This window comes from Arvicanthis niloticus, chromosome 11 (genome assembly GCF_011762505.2).
Source record: "Arvicanthis niloticus isolate mArvNil1 chromosome 11, mArvNil1.pat.X, whole genome shotgun sequence".
NCBI classification, from domain to species: domain Eukaryota; kingdom Metazoa; phylum Chordata; class Mammalia; order Rodentia; family Muridae; genus Arvicanthis; species Arvicanthis niloticus.
Window position 1 is genome coordinate 31433742 of NC_047668.1, and position 15815 is coordinate 31449556.

The 15815-nt window shown below is 34.9% G+C and overlaps 1 protein-coding gene across 2 annotated transcripts in view; it reads right to left on the reverse strand.

Moving 5' to 3' along the window:
- Nucleotides 1-15815, reverse strand: part of Snx13 (sorting nexin 13) — a 96904-nt gene that overhangs the window by 49346 nt on the left and 31743 nt on the right. For both annotated transcript variants that reach the window (XM_034513866.2, XM_034513865.2), the window contains exons 2-5: nucleotides 13640-13752; nucleotides 9905-10007; nucleotides 7133-7222; nucleotides 5993-6114 (exon numbers count right to left, since the gene is read on the reverse strand). In XM_034513866.2, the coding sequence (XP_034369757.2) occupies nucleotides 5993-6114; nucleotides 7133-7222; nucleotides 9905-10007; nucleotides 13640-13752 (428 nt within the window). The remainder of the gene's footprint in view (nucleotides 1-5992; nucleotides 6115-7132; nucleotides 7223-9904; nucleotides 10008-13639; nucleotides 13753-15815) is intronic.

Here is a 15815-nt window from a genome sequence, read left to right on the forward strand (position 1 = left end):
CACGTGCACTCAAAGCAAGCAGCAGCTGAAGGATCTCAAATCAGAGTTGTCTAGGGATACACACTGAACCAGAGACGAGTCTTGGCTACACAGTGATACTCTGGTCTTAAGAACCATTTAAGTCATAGTTTATGTAAGCAACTTTCAGTTTTTATAAAACTTTCAGTTTTATAATGTACAGTGTACTTACTACAGGCCATTAGGTAAATTATTCCATAAAAGTTTCCATCTCACAAGTTTGGAAGCAAAAATAATTCACCATTCCATATTTGTTTTTCTTTGTAGAACAATGCCATTCATTACTGAATTTTTCAAATAGCATAAAATTTGCCAAAATTAAAAGGCATTTTAGCTGGGCGGTGGTGGCGCACACCTTTAATCCCAGCACTTGGGAGGCAGAGGCAGGCAGATTTCTGAGTTCAAGGCCAGCCTGGTCTACAGAGTGAGTTCCAGGACAGCCAGGGCTACACAGAGAAACCCTGTCTTGAAAAAACAAAAACAAAAGGCATTTTAAACCAATCTCAATTCATTAGAACATCTGACATTTAAGATTAATAAAAACCATCAAATAATGCTATTATTTAATATAGATGATTCAATACTAATCTAGATTTCTATTTCTCGAAATAGAAATAAAAGGGTGAACTGAAAAATTGCATCCTGAATGAGGTAACCCAATTACAAAAGAACACACATGATATTCACTCACTGATAATTGGATATTAGCCCAGAAGCTCACAATACATAAGATGCAACTCACAGACCACATGAAGCTCATGAAGAAGGGGTCCTTCCTTCTTAGAAGGAGTAACAAAATACTCATGGGAGCAAATATGGAGACGAAGTGTGGGACAGAAACTGGAGGGGCTGTCTGGAGACCATTTCACCTGGGTATCCATCCCATGTGCTGGCACCAAAGGTAGACGCTGATGTGGATGTCAGGAAGTGCATGCTGACAGGAGCCTGATATAGCTGTCCCCTTAGAGGTCTGCAAGAGTCTGACATATTCAGAGGTGGATGCTCACAGCTAACCATTGAACTGATCATGAGGTTCCCAATGGAGGAGTTAGAGACAAGACTGAAGGAGCTGAAAGGGTTTGCGGCCCCATGGGAAGAGCAACAATACCAACTAACCAGAGATACCAGGGTCTAAACCACCAGCCTGGGAGCACACAGGGAGGGACCCATGGCTCCAGCTGTGTATGTAGGGGAGGATGTCCTTGTTGGGCATAGGTGGGAGAGGAAGTCCTTGGCACCATAAAGGCTGGATGTCCCAATGTGGGGAAATTCGAGGGTGGGGAGGTAGAAGTTGGGGGGGGTAGGTGGGGGCACATCCTCATAGAAGCAGGAGGAGGGGAAACAGGATAGGGGGTTCCTGGGGGTGGGGGAATAGGGTAAGGGAAATGTAAATAAAATACCCAATTTAAAAACAAGAAATAAAAGGGTAAAAAACAGTACACTCCCTCTATTTTGACTTTCTTACAATTACATGCAAATCTAACAGAAATTTGAACTCTAAAGAATTTCCTACACTAAGAACAACAACCACACTATTGTTTTTCATTTATACTAGAATACACAAAAAATGCTTAATATCTTTCTTGACAAAAGCAGAAAAGTTAAATAATGAAGCACTTTATAAAATGGTGCATGATAAATATCTAAGAAATGTGATGAATATGAATAGAAATCACTCAAGTACACATTCTCAACACAGCTTCCTATGAGACTCTTAAGATCAATCGCTCTCAAGTTATAACCAGGGCTGGAGAGATGGTTCAGTGGTTAAGAGCACTGACTGTTCTTCCAGAGATCCTGAGTTCAATTCCTAGCAACCACATGGTGGCTCATCCATAATAAGATCTGATGCCCTCTTCTGGTGTATCTGAAGACAGCTACAGTGCACTCACATATATAAATTTTAAAAAATAAATAAATGAACCTTAAAAAAATCTTAAAAAAAAAAAATTATAACCAATGCTTGTCTCTTTGTTCACGCTGTTTACAATACTACTCCCAATGATACCTACTGTAGTAAAAGCATGTGGGTTATTGCACAAGGAGTCTGACAACTAATACTTCCATCTTCTCATTATTTATGAGGTAATACTCCTTAAACTTGAGAGCATATGTCACCAAAAAAGTAAAAAGGAAAATAATAGGCCCTAACCTAAAGAAACAAGTACATATGCCCCCAGCAGCTTATATGCTTTGACAAAATGACTGCAGAAACAAGAAAATTAGCTACTCTTGAAACAAGGTGATTGTATTTTTCATTAGCACAAGGCCAAAACATTACACATTGTTTTCTTCAAGCCTAAGCTCTGTGTGCCCTCATCTCTGTCTAGTCTAACAGTCTTATTCCTCAGCACATCCTTGTTTCTAGGTCTCTCAACTTTTTAAATACAGATATACTAAAAAATAATACAAAATGGAAGCTTTACAAGCTCTCCAACACATACCCTTTATTGTTATGGTCACACATAAATATATTCTCTCCAATCTTGCATACCTAAGCCCTTGCTAATCTTCACTTGTTCAGTTTTCCTCCTGTCAGCTATGTAGACTGGAAGGCTTTTGCTGTAATTCTCAAGCTTAAATGGACTAACTCTTCAAATGTGTCTAGGTGCCACCGAACAAACAAGCCCCTCTCCACTCTCCACATATTTCCCTTTGCTCTCCCACGTATACTTCAAAAGTCCAATTTCCGCTTTGCACTGTCCCCTTAGAGGTCTGCAAGAGTCTGACATATTCAGAGGTGGATGCTCACAGCTAACCATTGAACTGATCATGAGGTTCCCAATGGAGGAGTTAGAGACAAGACTGAAGGAGCTGAAAGGGTTTGCGGCCCCATGGGAAGAGCAATAATACCAACTAACCAGAGATACCAGGGTCTAAACCACCAGCCTGGGAGCACACAGGGAGGGACCCATGGCTCCAGCTGTGTATGTAGGGGAGGATGTCCTTGTTGGGCATAGGCAGTCCTTCTATGGTACGCTTTACCTACTCTTGCCCACATCACTACTGCCTCTGATTAGGTCAGGTTCTCTAGTTACATGTTCTCCTATCGCCACACTTTACACTGCTTATTGTACAACTCAGAATTAGATATTTTCATTGTTAATTCAAAAACAAATCTCAGGAAAGCAAATTTTCTTTTAATGTCTCTCTACTTTACTTATAGTTGGATCCCTCAGTGCCTAAGTAACATGCCCAGCACTGGTCCAAAATACATAATGGCTTACTGATCACTCTCTCTGAGCCAAAACACTGTTAACAGGTCCTGAAGAATGGGCACATGTAACCCATGAATACTTGGCTCTTTCTTCTTGGAGGTTTAAGCAGCACACATACTGAGAAGCTTTTTGTTCCCAAGTTACATGCCTTTAAAAGGCAATGAGTATCACTACTCTGTGGGCTGAGATTGCAATGATCAATCACTGTGCTTGTTCCATCAACTCTAGGCAGTGTATAGCTCCTTACTAGTAACATAAAACACCACCACAACTAAGTATTCCTGGAAAAGTATTAGACTGGCACATATAACCTTTATTAAAACTCATCAGTCCATTAGCTACAAAATTATGCACATCAGAGAACATCTCAGAATCTGTCTTCTCTAAGAATACTTATAGCTTTGTTAGTATAATCATGCCAACCTAACAATAGCCCTGTTGACCAAAATGGCTATTTAATGCACTGTAACATCAGATACGGAACCCAGTTCTATGCTGGGTTCCAAATTGCATAGATGCCAAGGTTCCAGGTTTTCCAAAGAACTTGGATCTCCACACACAATGAGCACAGTCCTTAGATGAGCACACACAAAGCAGCAGCACCCTTTTAGGGACTGATATGAAGAGCAAGAGTGGAAAGCCTTAATCAAGTTCTAATAAAAGCAATAAATGAAACCTTAGGTTAAAATATATATATATCAAGGTCCATGGTAGGAAGTATAAGAAACTGAGCTCAGGATGTTAATCATTTCAATAAACAAGAGTCTTACTAAAATTTACTTGTAAAGCAAAACATTCAGTGTCAACATATATATTCACAACTGGAAATTCTATAAAAATACAATTTCTGAATATTTACCATTCTATCACATACAAGGCAAAATATTGCATATTAGTTTCAAGAACACTTACCAATCAATACTGGAAGCAAATGAATTTCTTTTCAAAGAGGGTCAAGTGTGGTGGTACACTCCTGCTGCACCAGCACTTGAGTGGTAAAGACGAGGGGATCAAAGGTCAGCATCATCCTCAATTACACAGGGAGTCTGAAACCACTCTGGGACCAAGTGGCCTGGTAGATAAAAGCACCTTTTGCCAAGACTAGACTTGAGTTCAATCTCTGTAACACACACACACACACACACACACAAACACAAACATGCACACGTGTACACATGCTCATACACTAAATAAAAATGCAACCTAAATGAGACATCTGTCTCATACCCTCTTGCTCCAAAACTTGGGGAACATCAAACAGGAAGCAGAACAATCCTAAGATCAAGAAGAAAGGGAGAGTCTGCAGCAACACTATTTGCCAGGCATGACAAAGTAGCAGCACACACTGTCAGAGAACCGCAGGAACTGCACATACAGGACACGCCGAGATCAGGCCAGCCACAACTTTGTTTTTAATTTTACAAGAGGATAAGAGAACATAAAAAGTCGTCATCTTGGAAACTTTATTACTGATTATTGTATGTTTTTCATTGCCTATCTAATCTGTGGCTATAAAGCAAAATACACAATTTATAAAATGCATTTTTTCTTTAAAACTCTGGAATTAACTATACTCAGCCATAAACTAAAAATCCAAAAATCACTGCTAGTAGTTGCTGTACTTATGTCATTGTCATGTATATTTACAAAAGTAGGTAAAATGATACAGCATATACTACTTTGATATATTTCATATATATTTAATGTTTCTTAAAAGACCTAATGATAGAGCTAGAGAGACAGTTCAGCTCTTTTGGAGGACCAAAGTTCAATTCCTAGCACCTACACAGCAGAGCCCAATGGACTGGAATCCCAGTTTTAAACAGACTTGACACTCTTTTTTAGCCTTGCTGGGCATCAAGCACATGGTACACATACATAAATGCAGGCAGAATACCCATAAATATAAACCAATAATTTTTAAAATTTTTAAATGATGACAATGGTGTCTATTCCTAGACAAGTAAACTTCCCTTTCTAATGAGACATATAAAAAGCATTTTATTGAATGTCCTTCACCTTTATCACAGCCAGGTAATTTTACCAGAAGACTACAAAGACTGAGAGAAGTACAGAGACAAGTGAGCATTAACTATCCAAATGGAGACAGGCTCTGTAGGTCTACCTGGCTATTCTGCAGTACTGGAACTTGCTAGGTAAACCAGATTGGCCTTGAACTCACAGAGATCTCTCTGCCTCGGCCTCCTGACTACTGGGATTATAGATGTGCCCTAGCATGTCCCATGGGAAAGTATGGCCAATAATAAAGTACAAGTAACCTTAGTTTAAAACAGAGCAAGGATAAGCCTAGATACCTCCTTAGTGTTGATATACAATGACTAGTAAGCATATGAGAGGATGCCCAATGTCAACTTTCAGAGAAATGCAAGGCAAAATCAAAATGAATTGAAATCTCACTCCTACTAGGTAGCTACAATCAAAATTGATGGGCACACAGCTGTTAACAAAGAGAGAAAAATATGAACTTTTGCATACTGCTAATAATAAGGAACACAATGTAAACAATTCGAAGAAATTTGCATTTACTCAAGATACTAAATAAAACTGAAGCACTATATATATTTTAGATAGATGCACAAGAGAAATGAAAATTATTCATGTAAATAATGTGATCATTATAGTCCATAAGTCTACTTTTCTACTTATAGTTAAAAATTCCCTTTCATTTGGAAGTTGTTTTCCTGCTATAATATGACATCTGAATTTTTTCTATATAACTATAAGCAGCAACTTACCTAGTAGCAAACTGAATGAGTGCATTCTGCAGAGTTTGCCTAATTTCCAGAAGAAATGACTCGTCATCGCTTAATGTGTAATACCAGTACTGGACATAATCCCTCAAGGAAAACTGGATAACCTACCGCAGAACATTAAAGGAAAACAACTTGTTAGGATTGAAAAACTAACAGGAGCAAAACCAAACAAAAACTAAAACTTGTATCTTCTCATATTCTTCTATACATCTTAAATCGTGATAATAAATTCCTATCTTTATAGGAATTTATTTAACTTTATATTAAAAGCCATCATAAAAAATGTTTTGAAACCCCAACTCATTCACTTCTAATTTTTAAGCAAACTAGAACATCATCTAAGACGACCTACATTCAGACTGAGTTTGGAAAGGTTTTAGAGTTTGGAAAGAGTCTGGAAAACATTTTCAGTCCTGTAATATGCTGAAGAGTTCAACTCAGTTCAACAGGATAAGATGTAAATAATGCTAACAGACATTAATAGAAACAAATGTTTCGAAGATGCCCTCATCAGATCCATTATAAAATCTAACTACAAAAGCTAACTTAATTCTATTAATACCTTTAATGTAGCCAGTGCCATTAGTCCATAACATCAAGATCATGATTTCTACAAGTCATGTAAGTTAATGGCAGGTTCATTTATAAAATATTAAAAGTAAAAGTATAGATTATTTAAAATAATTACATAATCAAAACATTATCAAAAATATCTGTGAGGGGGATATCATTATCTAATTCTAATTAACATTTTTAACCAAATAAGAGATATGCAATTTTAAGAAATATAAATAACTGAAAAGTCTAATTTACCTAACCAATGGGATTGCTCAACAAGACTAACACATTAATATTTTAAATTATAAAATTACTAGATTATTATTAGATGGTAGCAAACTTTTTTCTAATCTAGAGCTAACCCATAACAGCTATCTTGTTAAATAAACTACCTCATTATAGGTACCTAGTAAGTAGAATTATTAAATACACAATTCAAAAATAGCATTATCATATAATTTCAAGACATTGCTTAAATACCTAAAAAGTGTACCTTACCATCTGCAAAAGAAACATACATCAAATACAATAGATGGAATTGAAATCCCACATACTGAAACTCACTTGCTGGAGAGGCTCATCAATTATATTGGCACCCGTCAATCTTCTGTCAATCTTAATAGTCCTGGCTTCTCGTTTCATTTCTTCTAAGCACTTAAGGGAAACCATGATCCATTACTGAATATCTCCTTGATTTCAGATCTCTCCAATTTGCTTCAAATTGATTGGTTATTAATACCTTCCCATATTTTCCAGCCATTAAATAATTTAATAAAATAAGTATAAGCCAAATTTGATTTCTCGGAGGAATAGAATTAGATATCCAGGGGGAAAACACTATTTTTTTTTTGTTACATTAGCAAAGGTGATTTAAAACAAAAAGATGTGGAAACAGAAAAGAATAGTAATTGCCACTGTTCAACCAAACCTTCAAACTATGCAATTAATATTTATGATTTGTCATTTTACTATCTTTACTGATACTGTAAGTTTTCCTTCCTTTTCTAGCTACCAAGAGCATACAATCTAATTTATTTTAAAGTTGATTTTAATGATAGACAATTTTAAACAACAAGGAAAACATAGTTCTCTATTTTTTAGCAGTCATCATTATGCTGGGCATATAGAAAAATGAACTAGGAGTCTCTCAAATAAATCTAAGGATCAACATATAGTCATACACCAAGTAACACTTCAGCAACTATGGGCCAAGCAACTGAGAAATTCCTATTACCAGTGAAGAAGCAAAAATAAATAAATAAATAAAGGAAAACTACAAATGACATGAAAGTGAAACACACACACAAAGGAGAAACAATTTACAGCCTAAGGTTTAGCAGTTTTTATAGACTTCTACAAGCTCCCTTAAAACCTTGAAAGCAAAAACCCTAAACACTTACATGGTTTTATTAAACCACTTCTTTCTTGCTTTGTTGTTTTGTTTTGTTTGAGATAGGATCTCACTATATAATCCTACCTAGCCTAGAACTCACCATGTAGATCAAACTGTCCTCAAACACAGAGATCCAGCCTGCCTCCCAAATACTGAGGTTAAAAGCAAGTAAAGGAGTGTCTCACCACAAAAAGGTTAGACCACAATTTCTCTGCTTCTTTTCAGTTTATATAATGACAATACTTACCATTACACTAGGGTGATCAGAGTATTTAGTATACAAACATACTAAGCAATGTGTTGTCTAGAAGAAGATCACATACCCTAGGTAGGCATTAGGTTTGCTTCTGCACATTCTATGATACTCATACTAATAAAATCCCTTAATAATGTACTGCTTAGAATGCAAACGTATTGTTAAAGAATTCACAACTATATTTAAAACGCATTGTTAAGTATACTATAAACCAATAAAAAATTTTTTTCATAGACTATATTTACAAATCACATATTTAAACAAGTTAAAACTTATAAAATTGATTATAAAAATATAAATATCTTGACTTTACCACTGTGTAAAATCTTAATTCTTAAAATGTTTCCTATTCTTTGTTAAGAACCATCTAACTGAATGAAAACTATAGACAGCTTAGAAAGCCAAGGCTTGATTCCATAGAGTATTGGAAACAAAATCAAAGGATAGACAGTGTTAACATTTCTAAAGGAACAGAAAACAACAAGTTCAGATAATTAAGAAAGTTTTAAGTATTCCATACAGCTGTAGCATCCCAAGGTACTCATCTGTGGAAAGTGAAATCAGAATTCAGAGATAGGTGCACAGCCATGTTTACTGCTACACTACTCACAAGATCTAAGACACAGTCATCCCAAAGATGAATAAGTCAGTATAGGCATGCAACCAAGTATTACTGTGCCATAAAGAATGAAATCAGGGCACTTGCAGAAAAATGGACATATCTTGAAGACAATGTATTAAACAAAATAAGCCAAACAACAAAGGTTTTGTGGTTTCTCTCATACCTAGAAAGCAACAGACAATCTGAGAGTGTTGACAGACTCTGAGGATAAGGACAGAACTGGGGAGGAGGGAAACACAAGGAAAACAGGCTAAAGGGTGGATGTGAACAAAGCATGTTTATACAGAAATCTTGTACTGAACTCACTAATGTGCATAATTAATATGCACTAATAATTACAATAAACAGTATGAAGAAAACAGTTGTAAAATGTATAAATGAAACATCACCTGATGAACGTAAAACAGAATGGTGTGGGATCCTTTCATTTCTATAATACAATCTAATTCTGTACATTATTTATTTATTCATCTACATTTTAGTATTAACGTGACTGTAAGGTTAAATTACTGGTATCAATTTCAAATCATTTGTGTCTCTACATAAAATGAAACCCAAATCACACAAAACTTGAAGGTATAGCAACTATGAAATCTATATACCCACAGAACCCAATATCTACTTCATTTATAAAACCTGATACTTTAATAGAAAAATACCACTATTCAGAATGATAGCTTAACTGCAAACTACACTTTTCAAAGTAATTAAACAAAAAATGTACATTTTTCTGTGATTCCTATTCAATTTATTTCACTCAAACCTAACAGTCATTGGCATTATTACAAATTCTATAAATGAGTTTCATATTAAAACAGAAAAAAAAAGTAAGCTAACAAATTTCTATCTTTTCCTTGCATTTGCATTCCCATTTGTTTACATATAATACTAAGAAAGATTTCAAGATGATGTTTAAGATCTCAGTAAGTTCTCAGTAAGATCAAGTAGCTCCCATTAATATATACACACACTTGTGACTGACAGCCTTGTTTGGCCATCCAGATGGTTACACTGATCACTGCAAAGAAGTACACTGTGGGCTTTGCATTCCATTACATGACCTACCTTAGGAACCCCAGATGATGTTGGAGGAAGAAATGAGTGTTCACACTGCTCTAGGTATTTTTCTGAGTTAGTTTTCCCATACAGAAGAGTAACCACTAAACCCCTATGGGAGGGGGGGAAAGTAATTATAGATTAAAAAACAAAGTATTTCTATACTTTATCATATTTATTACTAAATATACTTCTCAGGCTTTATGGCTTAGCATTTCTTAAAACTTAAGTCTTGAAATTTTGAAAATTAAGACTGACAGATTTTTTTGTTAGGCTCTGAAACTTAGAAGAACTAGATGTATTCCTTACAAAGTGTTTTCCAAAGCTTTACTCAAATAACTTTTATTTTTAAAACCTTCAGTCCCAAGAATAATGGAGTATGCCTTTAATCCTAGCACTCAGAAAAGAGAAGGGTAAGAGATCTCTGTGCATTTGAGGACAGCCAGGGTAATGTAGAGACCCTGTGTCAAAAGCCAAAACCAAAGCAAAACAAGGGGGGAAGGTGAGGAAGGCCAACAAAGAAGGGAAGAGGGAAGGTTAAAATAACACTGATGATGTATAAGAAAGTCATAAGGAATCATATTATTATTTATTTACCTAAAACTATATATAATACATAAAAAATCTCTCTCTCTCCCTCTCTCTCTGTCTGTCTCTGTTTCTGTCTCTCTCTCTCTGTGTGTGTATGTCTTCAGAATTTGTGATATATATTGTCTGTAGATGATATACCCTTGTGTTTTGTTCCTATGTATCAGTTTAATTTGATAATTAGGAGCATTTAAAAATACAATAAAGTAATTATTTAAACTTGTACTCTTAAGATCATGACAGATAAAACACTAATCTTAGCCTATGACGCAACAGTAAGAAAGCAAGTTCAAAGAACACTTGTAATTATAAACAACTACTTAATTCTTTTAGCTGATGCTTAAATACAACTAGAAGCTACAATTGGCTAGAGGATGGCTAAAGCACTAAGTGTTTGACTCACAATCAAAATCTAGGGGCTACAAATTACTAAATAATCCATCTAGCTGGGCATGGTGGTGCATGCCTTTAATCCCAAGCACTTGAAGCAGGTTTAAGACCAGCCTGATCTACAAGCAAATTCCAGGATAGCCAAGGCTACAAAGAGAAACCGTGTCTCAGGGGGGAAAAAAAACAAAAAACAAAACAAAACAAAACAAAAACAGGTAAATGAATAAACAAATAACCCATGCAATAAATACAGCAAATGCCCTGAAATAATACTGTAATGCTGACATTGTCCCATGATTTAACAAGAACCACCCTTGTGCTTGCCCTGTCAGTGTTTTTCTAAGACTGCAAATAAGTGATTAGCTTTAACTGTAAGAAAAAAAAAATGTCTATATCATCATCATTTTAGATGAATACACTACAGAACACTTTAACTTTAAGCTCTTTTATCAAAGACCTAGATGGGTTGTTCACAGGAAAGTATATTCCTTTCAAATGTGCACTTTAACTAAATAGCATCGCATCTTTAAAATGTTAAGAAAAAGCAAAGCTAAACTAGCAAATGACTTTAAATTTATAAAATATAATCACTTGACTCTCAAAAAAATCTATTTTGTTACTCAAATTTACAATACATTAAATGATACAAAGTTTCACTGAAGGGACAGTCAGTCCACATAATCAAGGTCACAAAAAGAGAATGACCTTGTTGGCCATAGAGAGCATTCAGAGAATGTCTAATTAGATAATTCTCTTCAACTGGGTGACAGGGGAAACAAAAGACCCTTGTTATGTCAGGGAGCCCCAATATGGTCAGTGGGCTAGTACAGAATCACACTGATTCACAATATAGCATTAGTTTGGAATCTCACACTCCATCTTATAACTATAAACATTATTTTTAAAAGTTTTACTAACTTCACCACACCTTCCAATAATCTATCTTTACCTAAAACCTTTATAGAATTTAAGTATCCAAACCATTTTTGATAATTATTCCTTGATAAATTAGCAAAATAAAAAAAAAGTCAATAAAACTTCTAGTATCTCTTCCATTTATCAAATTCTGTATGTAATTTACTGTTGAGAAAGAAATACTTCTCAAATGGGGCAGTGGTGGCACAGACTTATTCTAGCATTCCAGAGGCAGAGACAGACAGATCTCTGAGCTCGAGGCCAGTCTGCTTGAGTTCCAGGACAAGCAGGGCTACAGAGAAACCCTGTCTCAGAGAGAGAGAAAGGAGAGAGAAGGGAAGAGAGGGAAGAGAAGACAGAAGGAAGAGAGGGAGGGATAGAGGATGGAGAGAGAGAGAGAGAGAGAGAGAGAGAGAGAGAGAGAGAGAGAGAGAGAGAGAGAGAATGAATATGAATGAATGAATTTCTTGCTTATTGTCTAGAGTTCTCACCTTGTCTCTAAGGCTACAATTTCCTCTCTTTCCAAAGAGGGGGCAAGATTTTTAAATACTTTTCCTTCGATCTTGAAAAAGGGCTTATTTTAATTATGAAATTAGTAGAATCTCTCCTTTTAGACTCTTAAAGTTTAGAAAAGCATCTCTTTGTGAAAAATAATCTTTCCAGTGAGTAAAAGCAGCCTTGGCCCTGTGGTGTGAAGTGCAACCTTGCGACTCAGTGTAGTTAAAGATCTCTTCTGGCTTTGGACGGGAAATATTTGTTTTCAGACATCCTGTACCAATGTTTTCATTAAAGATATTCTGAACTCTGTGTCACCTGACTCTTGTGGCTGAAATAGATTTAAATATTTCAGTTTAAGATATGGCATCTAGGTAATTACTAAAAAAAGTAGTGAATCTAACAGAAATATAGTTTTGTGGCAGAACTGCTTAGTAAGCAATGGTGTGCTCCCTAGAAAATGGCCATAGACAACTTTCAATGTACACATATATACACACTGCAAGTCCACCTCGAGGAGAGGATGGGCAGTAGATATGCACAGAAACCATCCCTTCCATGCCTCGCACTCTATGTCCTAGTTTACGTGCTCAATCAGCTAAAGCCACCTGAAACTCTATGTTCAAAAATGCATCTAAATGAAGGTTTCAAAAATATTTTCAAAAAGTATAAGGAAGTGTACACTGTATACGAATTACATAAAATGGACTTGATAAACACAAGCACAAGTCAACAAGACGCATTCTAGCCAAGCTACACTGGACAGTTTCACAGTGATTCCACCATCTAGACTTTCTTTATAATACTATGCCTAATACCAACTGTTATGTGCACAAAGCTATAATACAGTTTGACTAGAACCTTCTTTGTAAACATTTATAACATAAAGGAAATTATAATACTATAAATCAACTAACCATAAAGAGAAAACTATATAAGCAAATATTTATCTGAACTGTCTGGACCAAAGTAATAACATTTATCTGAAGACACAATGATTATTTGACATCTAATCAATGCAATAGTATTTCCTTTAATATAAAACTAGATGTATTATCTCAGCTAATCATAGTTTCCTAATAGGTAATAAAATTCTAACTTTAAACCAAGAATATTAATTTTTATATTACAAAAGATATTTTCATATTTAGCAATTAAAACTTCATTTCAAAAAATAACCACCACATACAAAAAGGTATCTTAATTTTACTTAATTTTTTATAAACTTTGAAATTTATGAAATTTGAAAAATAGCATTCACAAATAAATCATACTCTTAGTTCTCATAGTCAATTTGTTTCTACTTTAACAAAATATCACACATAAAATTATAAAATTTTCATTGCACATACTTACCCTCCCACAAAGCAGAGGATATAAAATGCCAAATAAAATATTACAAAGGGTCCAAAGGTTATTAGAAAAAGGACAATGCCAAGGCTTCCCCATCCCCATATGGATAGACTGGCCTGAAATAAAGCAAAGGAACAAAAGGGGGAAACGTAAATAAAAACAGAAGAAAGAATTCTTCATAGAAATTAGAAAAAAAAATTTCAGTAGTTTTTAATTTCTCCTTTTAAACACCAATGATTTAAAATTTTTCATTTTATATATTTATGGTATATTTTAGTAAGCATTAAAGTATTTACTTTTGGAAATGTAATATATCCTTGGACATTCATTTCCAAGAAATAGTACTTAAGAAATTAAGAAAGATCATCAATAAATACTGAGGGAAAAAGTGGTAATACAAAGTTGCAATAAGACAGTTATGCAAATTACTGAATTAAAACCTGCATAAGAAATAAAGTATTTATAAGATAATTGGATATTTACATTTGTAAAAGCATACAGAAAAGTATTAGGATAACTAGTTTACAAAGTTATTATTTATAATACTTTAAAATGAAATCTCAACTATAACATAATCATTTTTAATTAAAATTTCAATGTACATTATTTTACTGAAAATTACATTTTTATTGTAGGCAATTATTACACTGAAACTCAAGAAAATATACTTGAGAAAACTCCAATTTCCATCACCAAAACTAGCCACAAGTTTAACAAAGAATGTCCAAAATCTCCATCTTTTAAACAAAACAAAACAAAAAAACCTAGTTATAGAGAAACACACTGTTTTATACAGTAAAGTATTCCTTTGTTAAAGGCAAACTGGATTTCAGCAATTTAAGTCTTAATGAATAAAGATATTCAATATACATCTGCTATGCATTATGATGTATACAAAGATGGTATCTCCTGTTATCAAGAACAGAGAAAACTGTCTAAGACACTGAACAAGAAAGAGAGAGAGAGAGAGAGAAGAAAGAAAAGAAAAGAAAGGAAAGAAGGGAGGGAGGGAGGGAGGGAGGGAGGGAGGGAGGGAGGGAGGAAGGAAGGAAGGAAGGAAGGAAGGAAGGAAGGAAGGAAGGAAGGAAGGAAGAGGAACAATTACAAGATGTTATACTAAACAAAATTGATGCCAAAAAACTATTCCACAGACAATATATACTGTCGATTATGAATGAACGGGTTTTATGTAGTCATTCACCAGTCACTGACTCTTTTGTATGTAGTTAAGCACAGTTCAAGGTGCTGATATTCTAAGTAGCAAAGCACAACCTTGTAAAGAAGCACAGGCATACACGTTTATATGGTTCCACATGATTACATTCTTGAGAGAGTAAACACAAACTGGTGAAAATAGTTCATCAGGACAGCTCCTCCAGAGAAAACAAGCAGGTAAGACTGATTAAAGAACACAGAAACAGAAGGCTCTTCCCCAACTGACTTAGGAAGAATTTGTTTATAACATTGAGTCTTCCTATGAAAAAATGGATTTTTATTTATTCATATTCTCTTCTATGTTCTTCATCAGAGTCTCTTTACCATCACCACCTTCCTGATTCCAGGAGTAGCACAACTATTGTTCATTTTTATTTTTATTATCATTTTTCTGCATCCTGGCCACTGGTATCTTTTAGCCAGGGCCAGAATGATCGTTAAGTTAAAGTGGGACATTGGAAGTAAAGCAGAAAGCACTGATCATCACCGAACTCAACACACAGCTCCTAGATCTCAGCACAGCATTGCCAGATGCCCAGCAACAAGAAACATTGTCTCCTGTGGTTCACCCAAACTGTTTACCAACTTCCTCCAAGAATTCTGGTAAACTCCTTAGAGAGGTGAAACTAGACATGGTACAGGTATTATTCAGCCCACCTTCTCTAGTGCAATCTAATATTAATATTAGATTAATACTTAATATTAGCATTAATACCCTTTATGTATACAGATTGGTGCTTGTTGGTTTCAGAACGAAATAACGTGTTGATTAGTGATATATTCATAAGTTTTTAAAACAGTAAAACAGCTATTCCAGCTTGAAGAACAAGAGAGCTTTCTCACATACTTATTCACCAGGCTATTTAGTTCTAATTGTACAAATCTTCTATTTAGTCTTATGTTTGAATTATATCTTTCTCAATTAAACATTTTCAAGGGGCTGGCAAGATGGCTCAGTGATAAA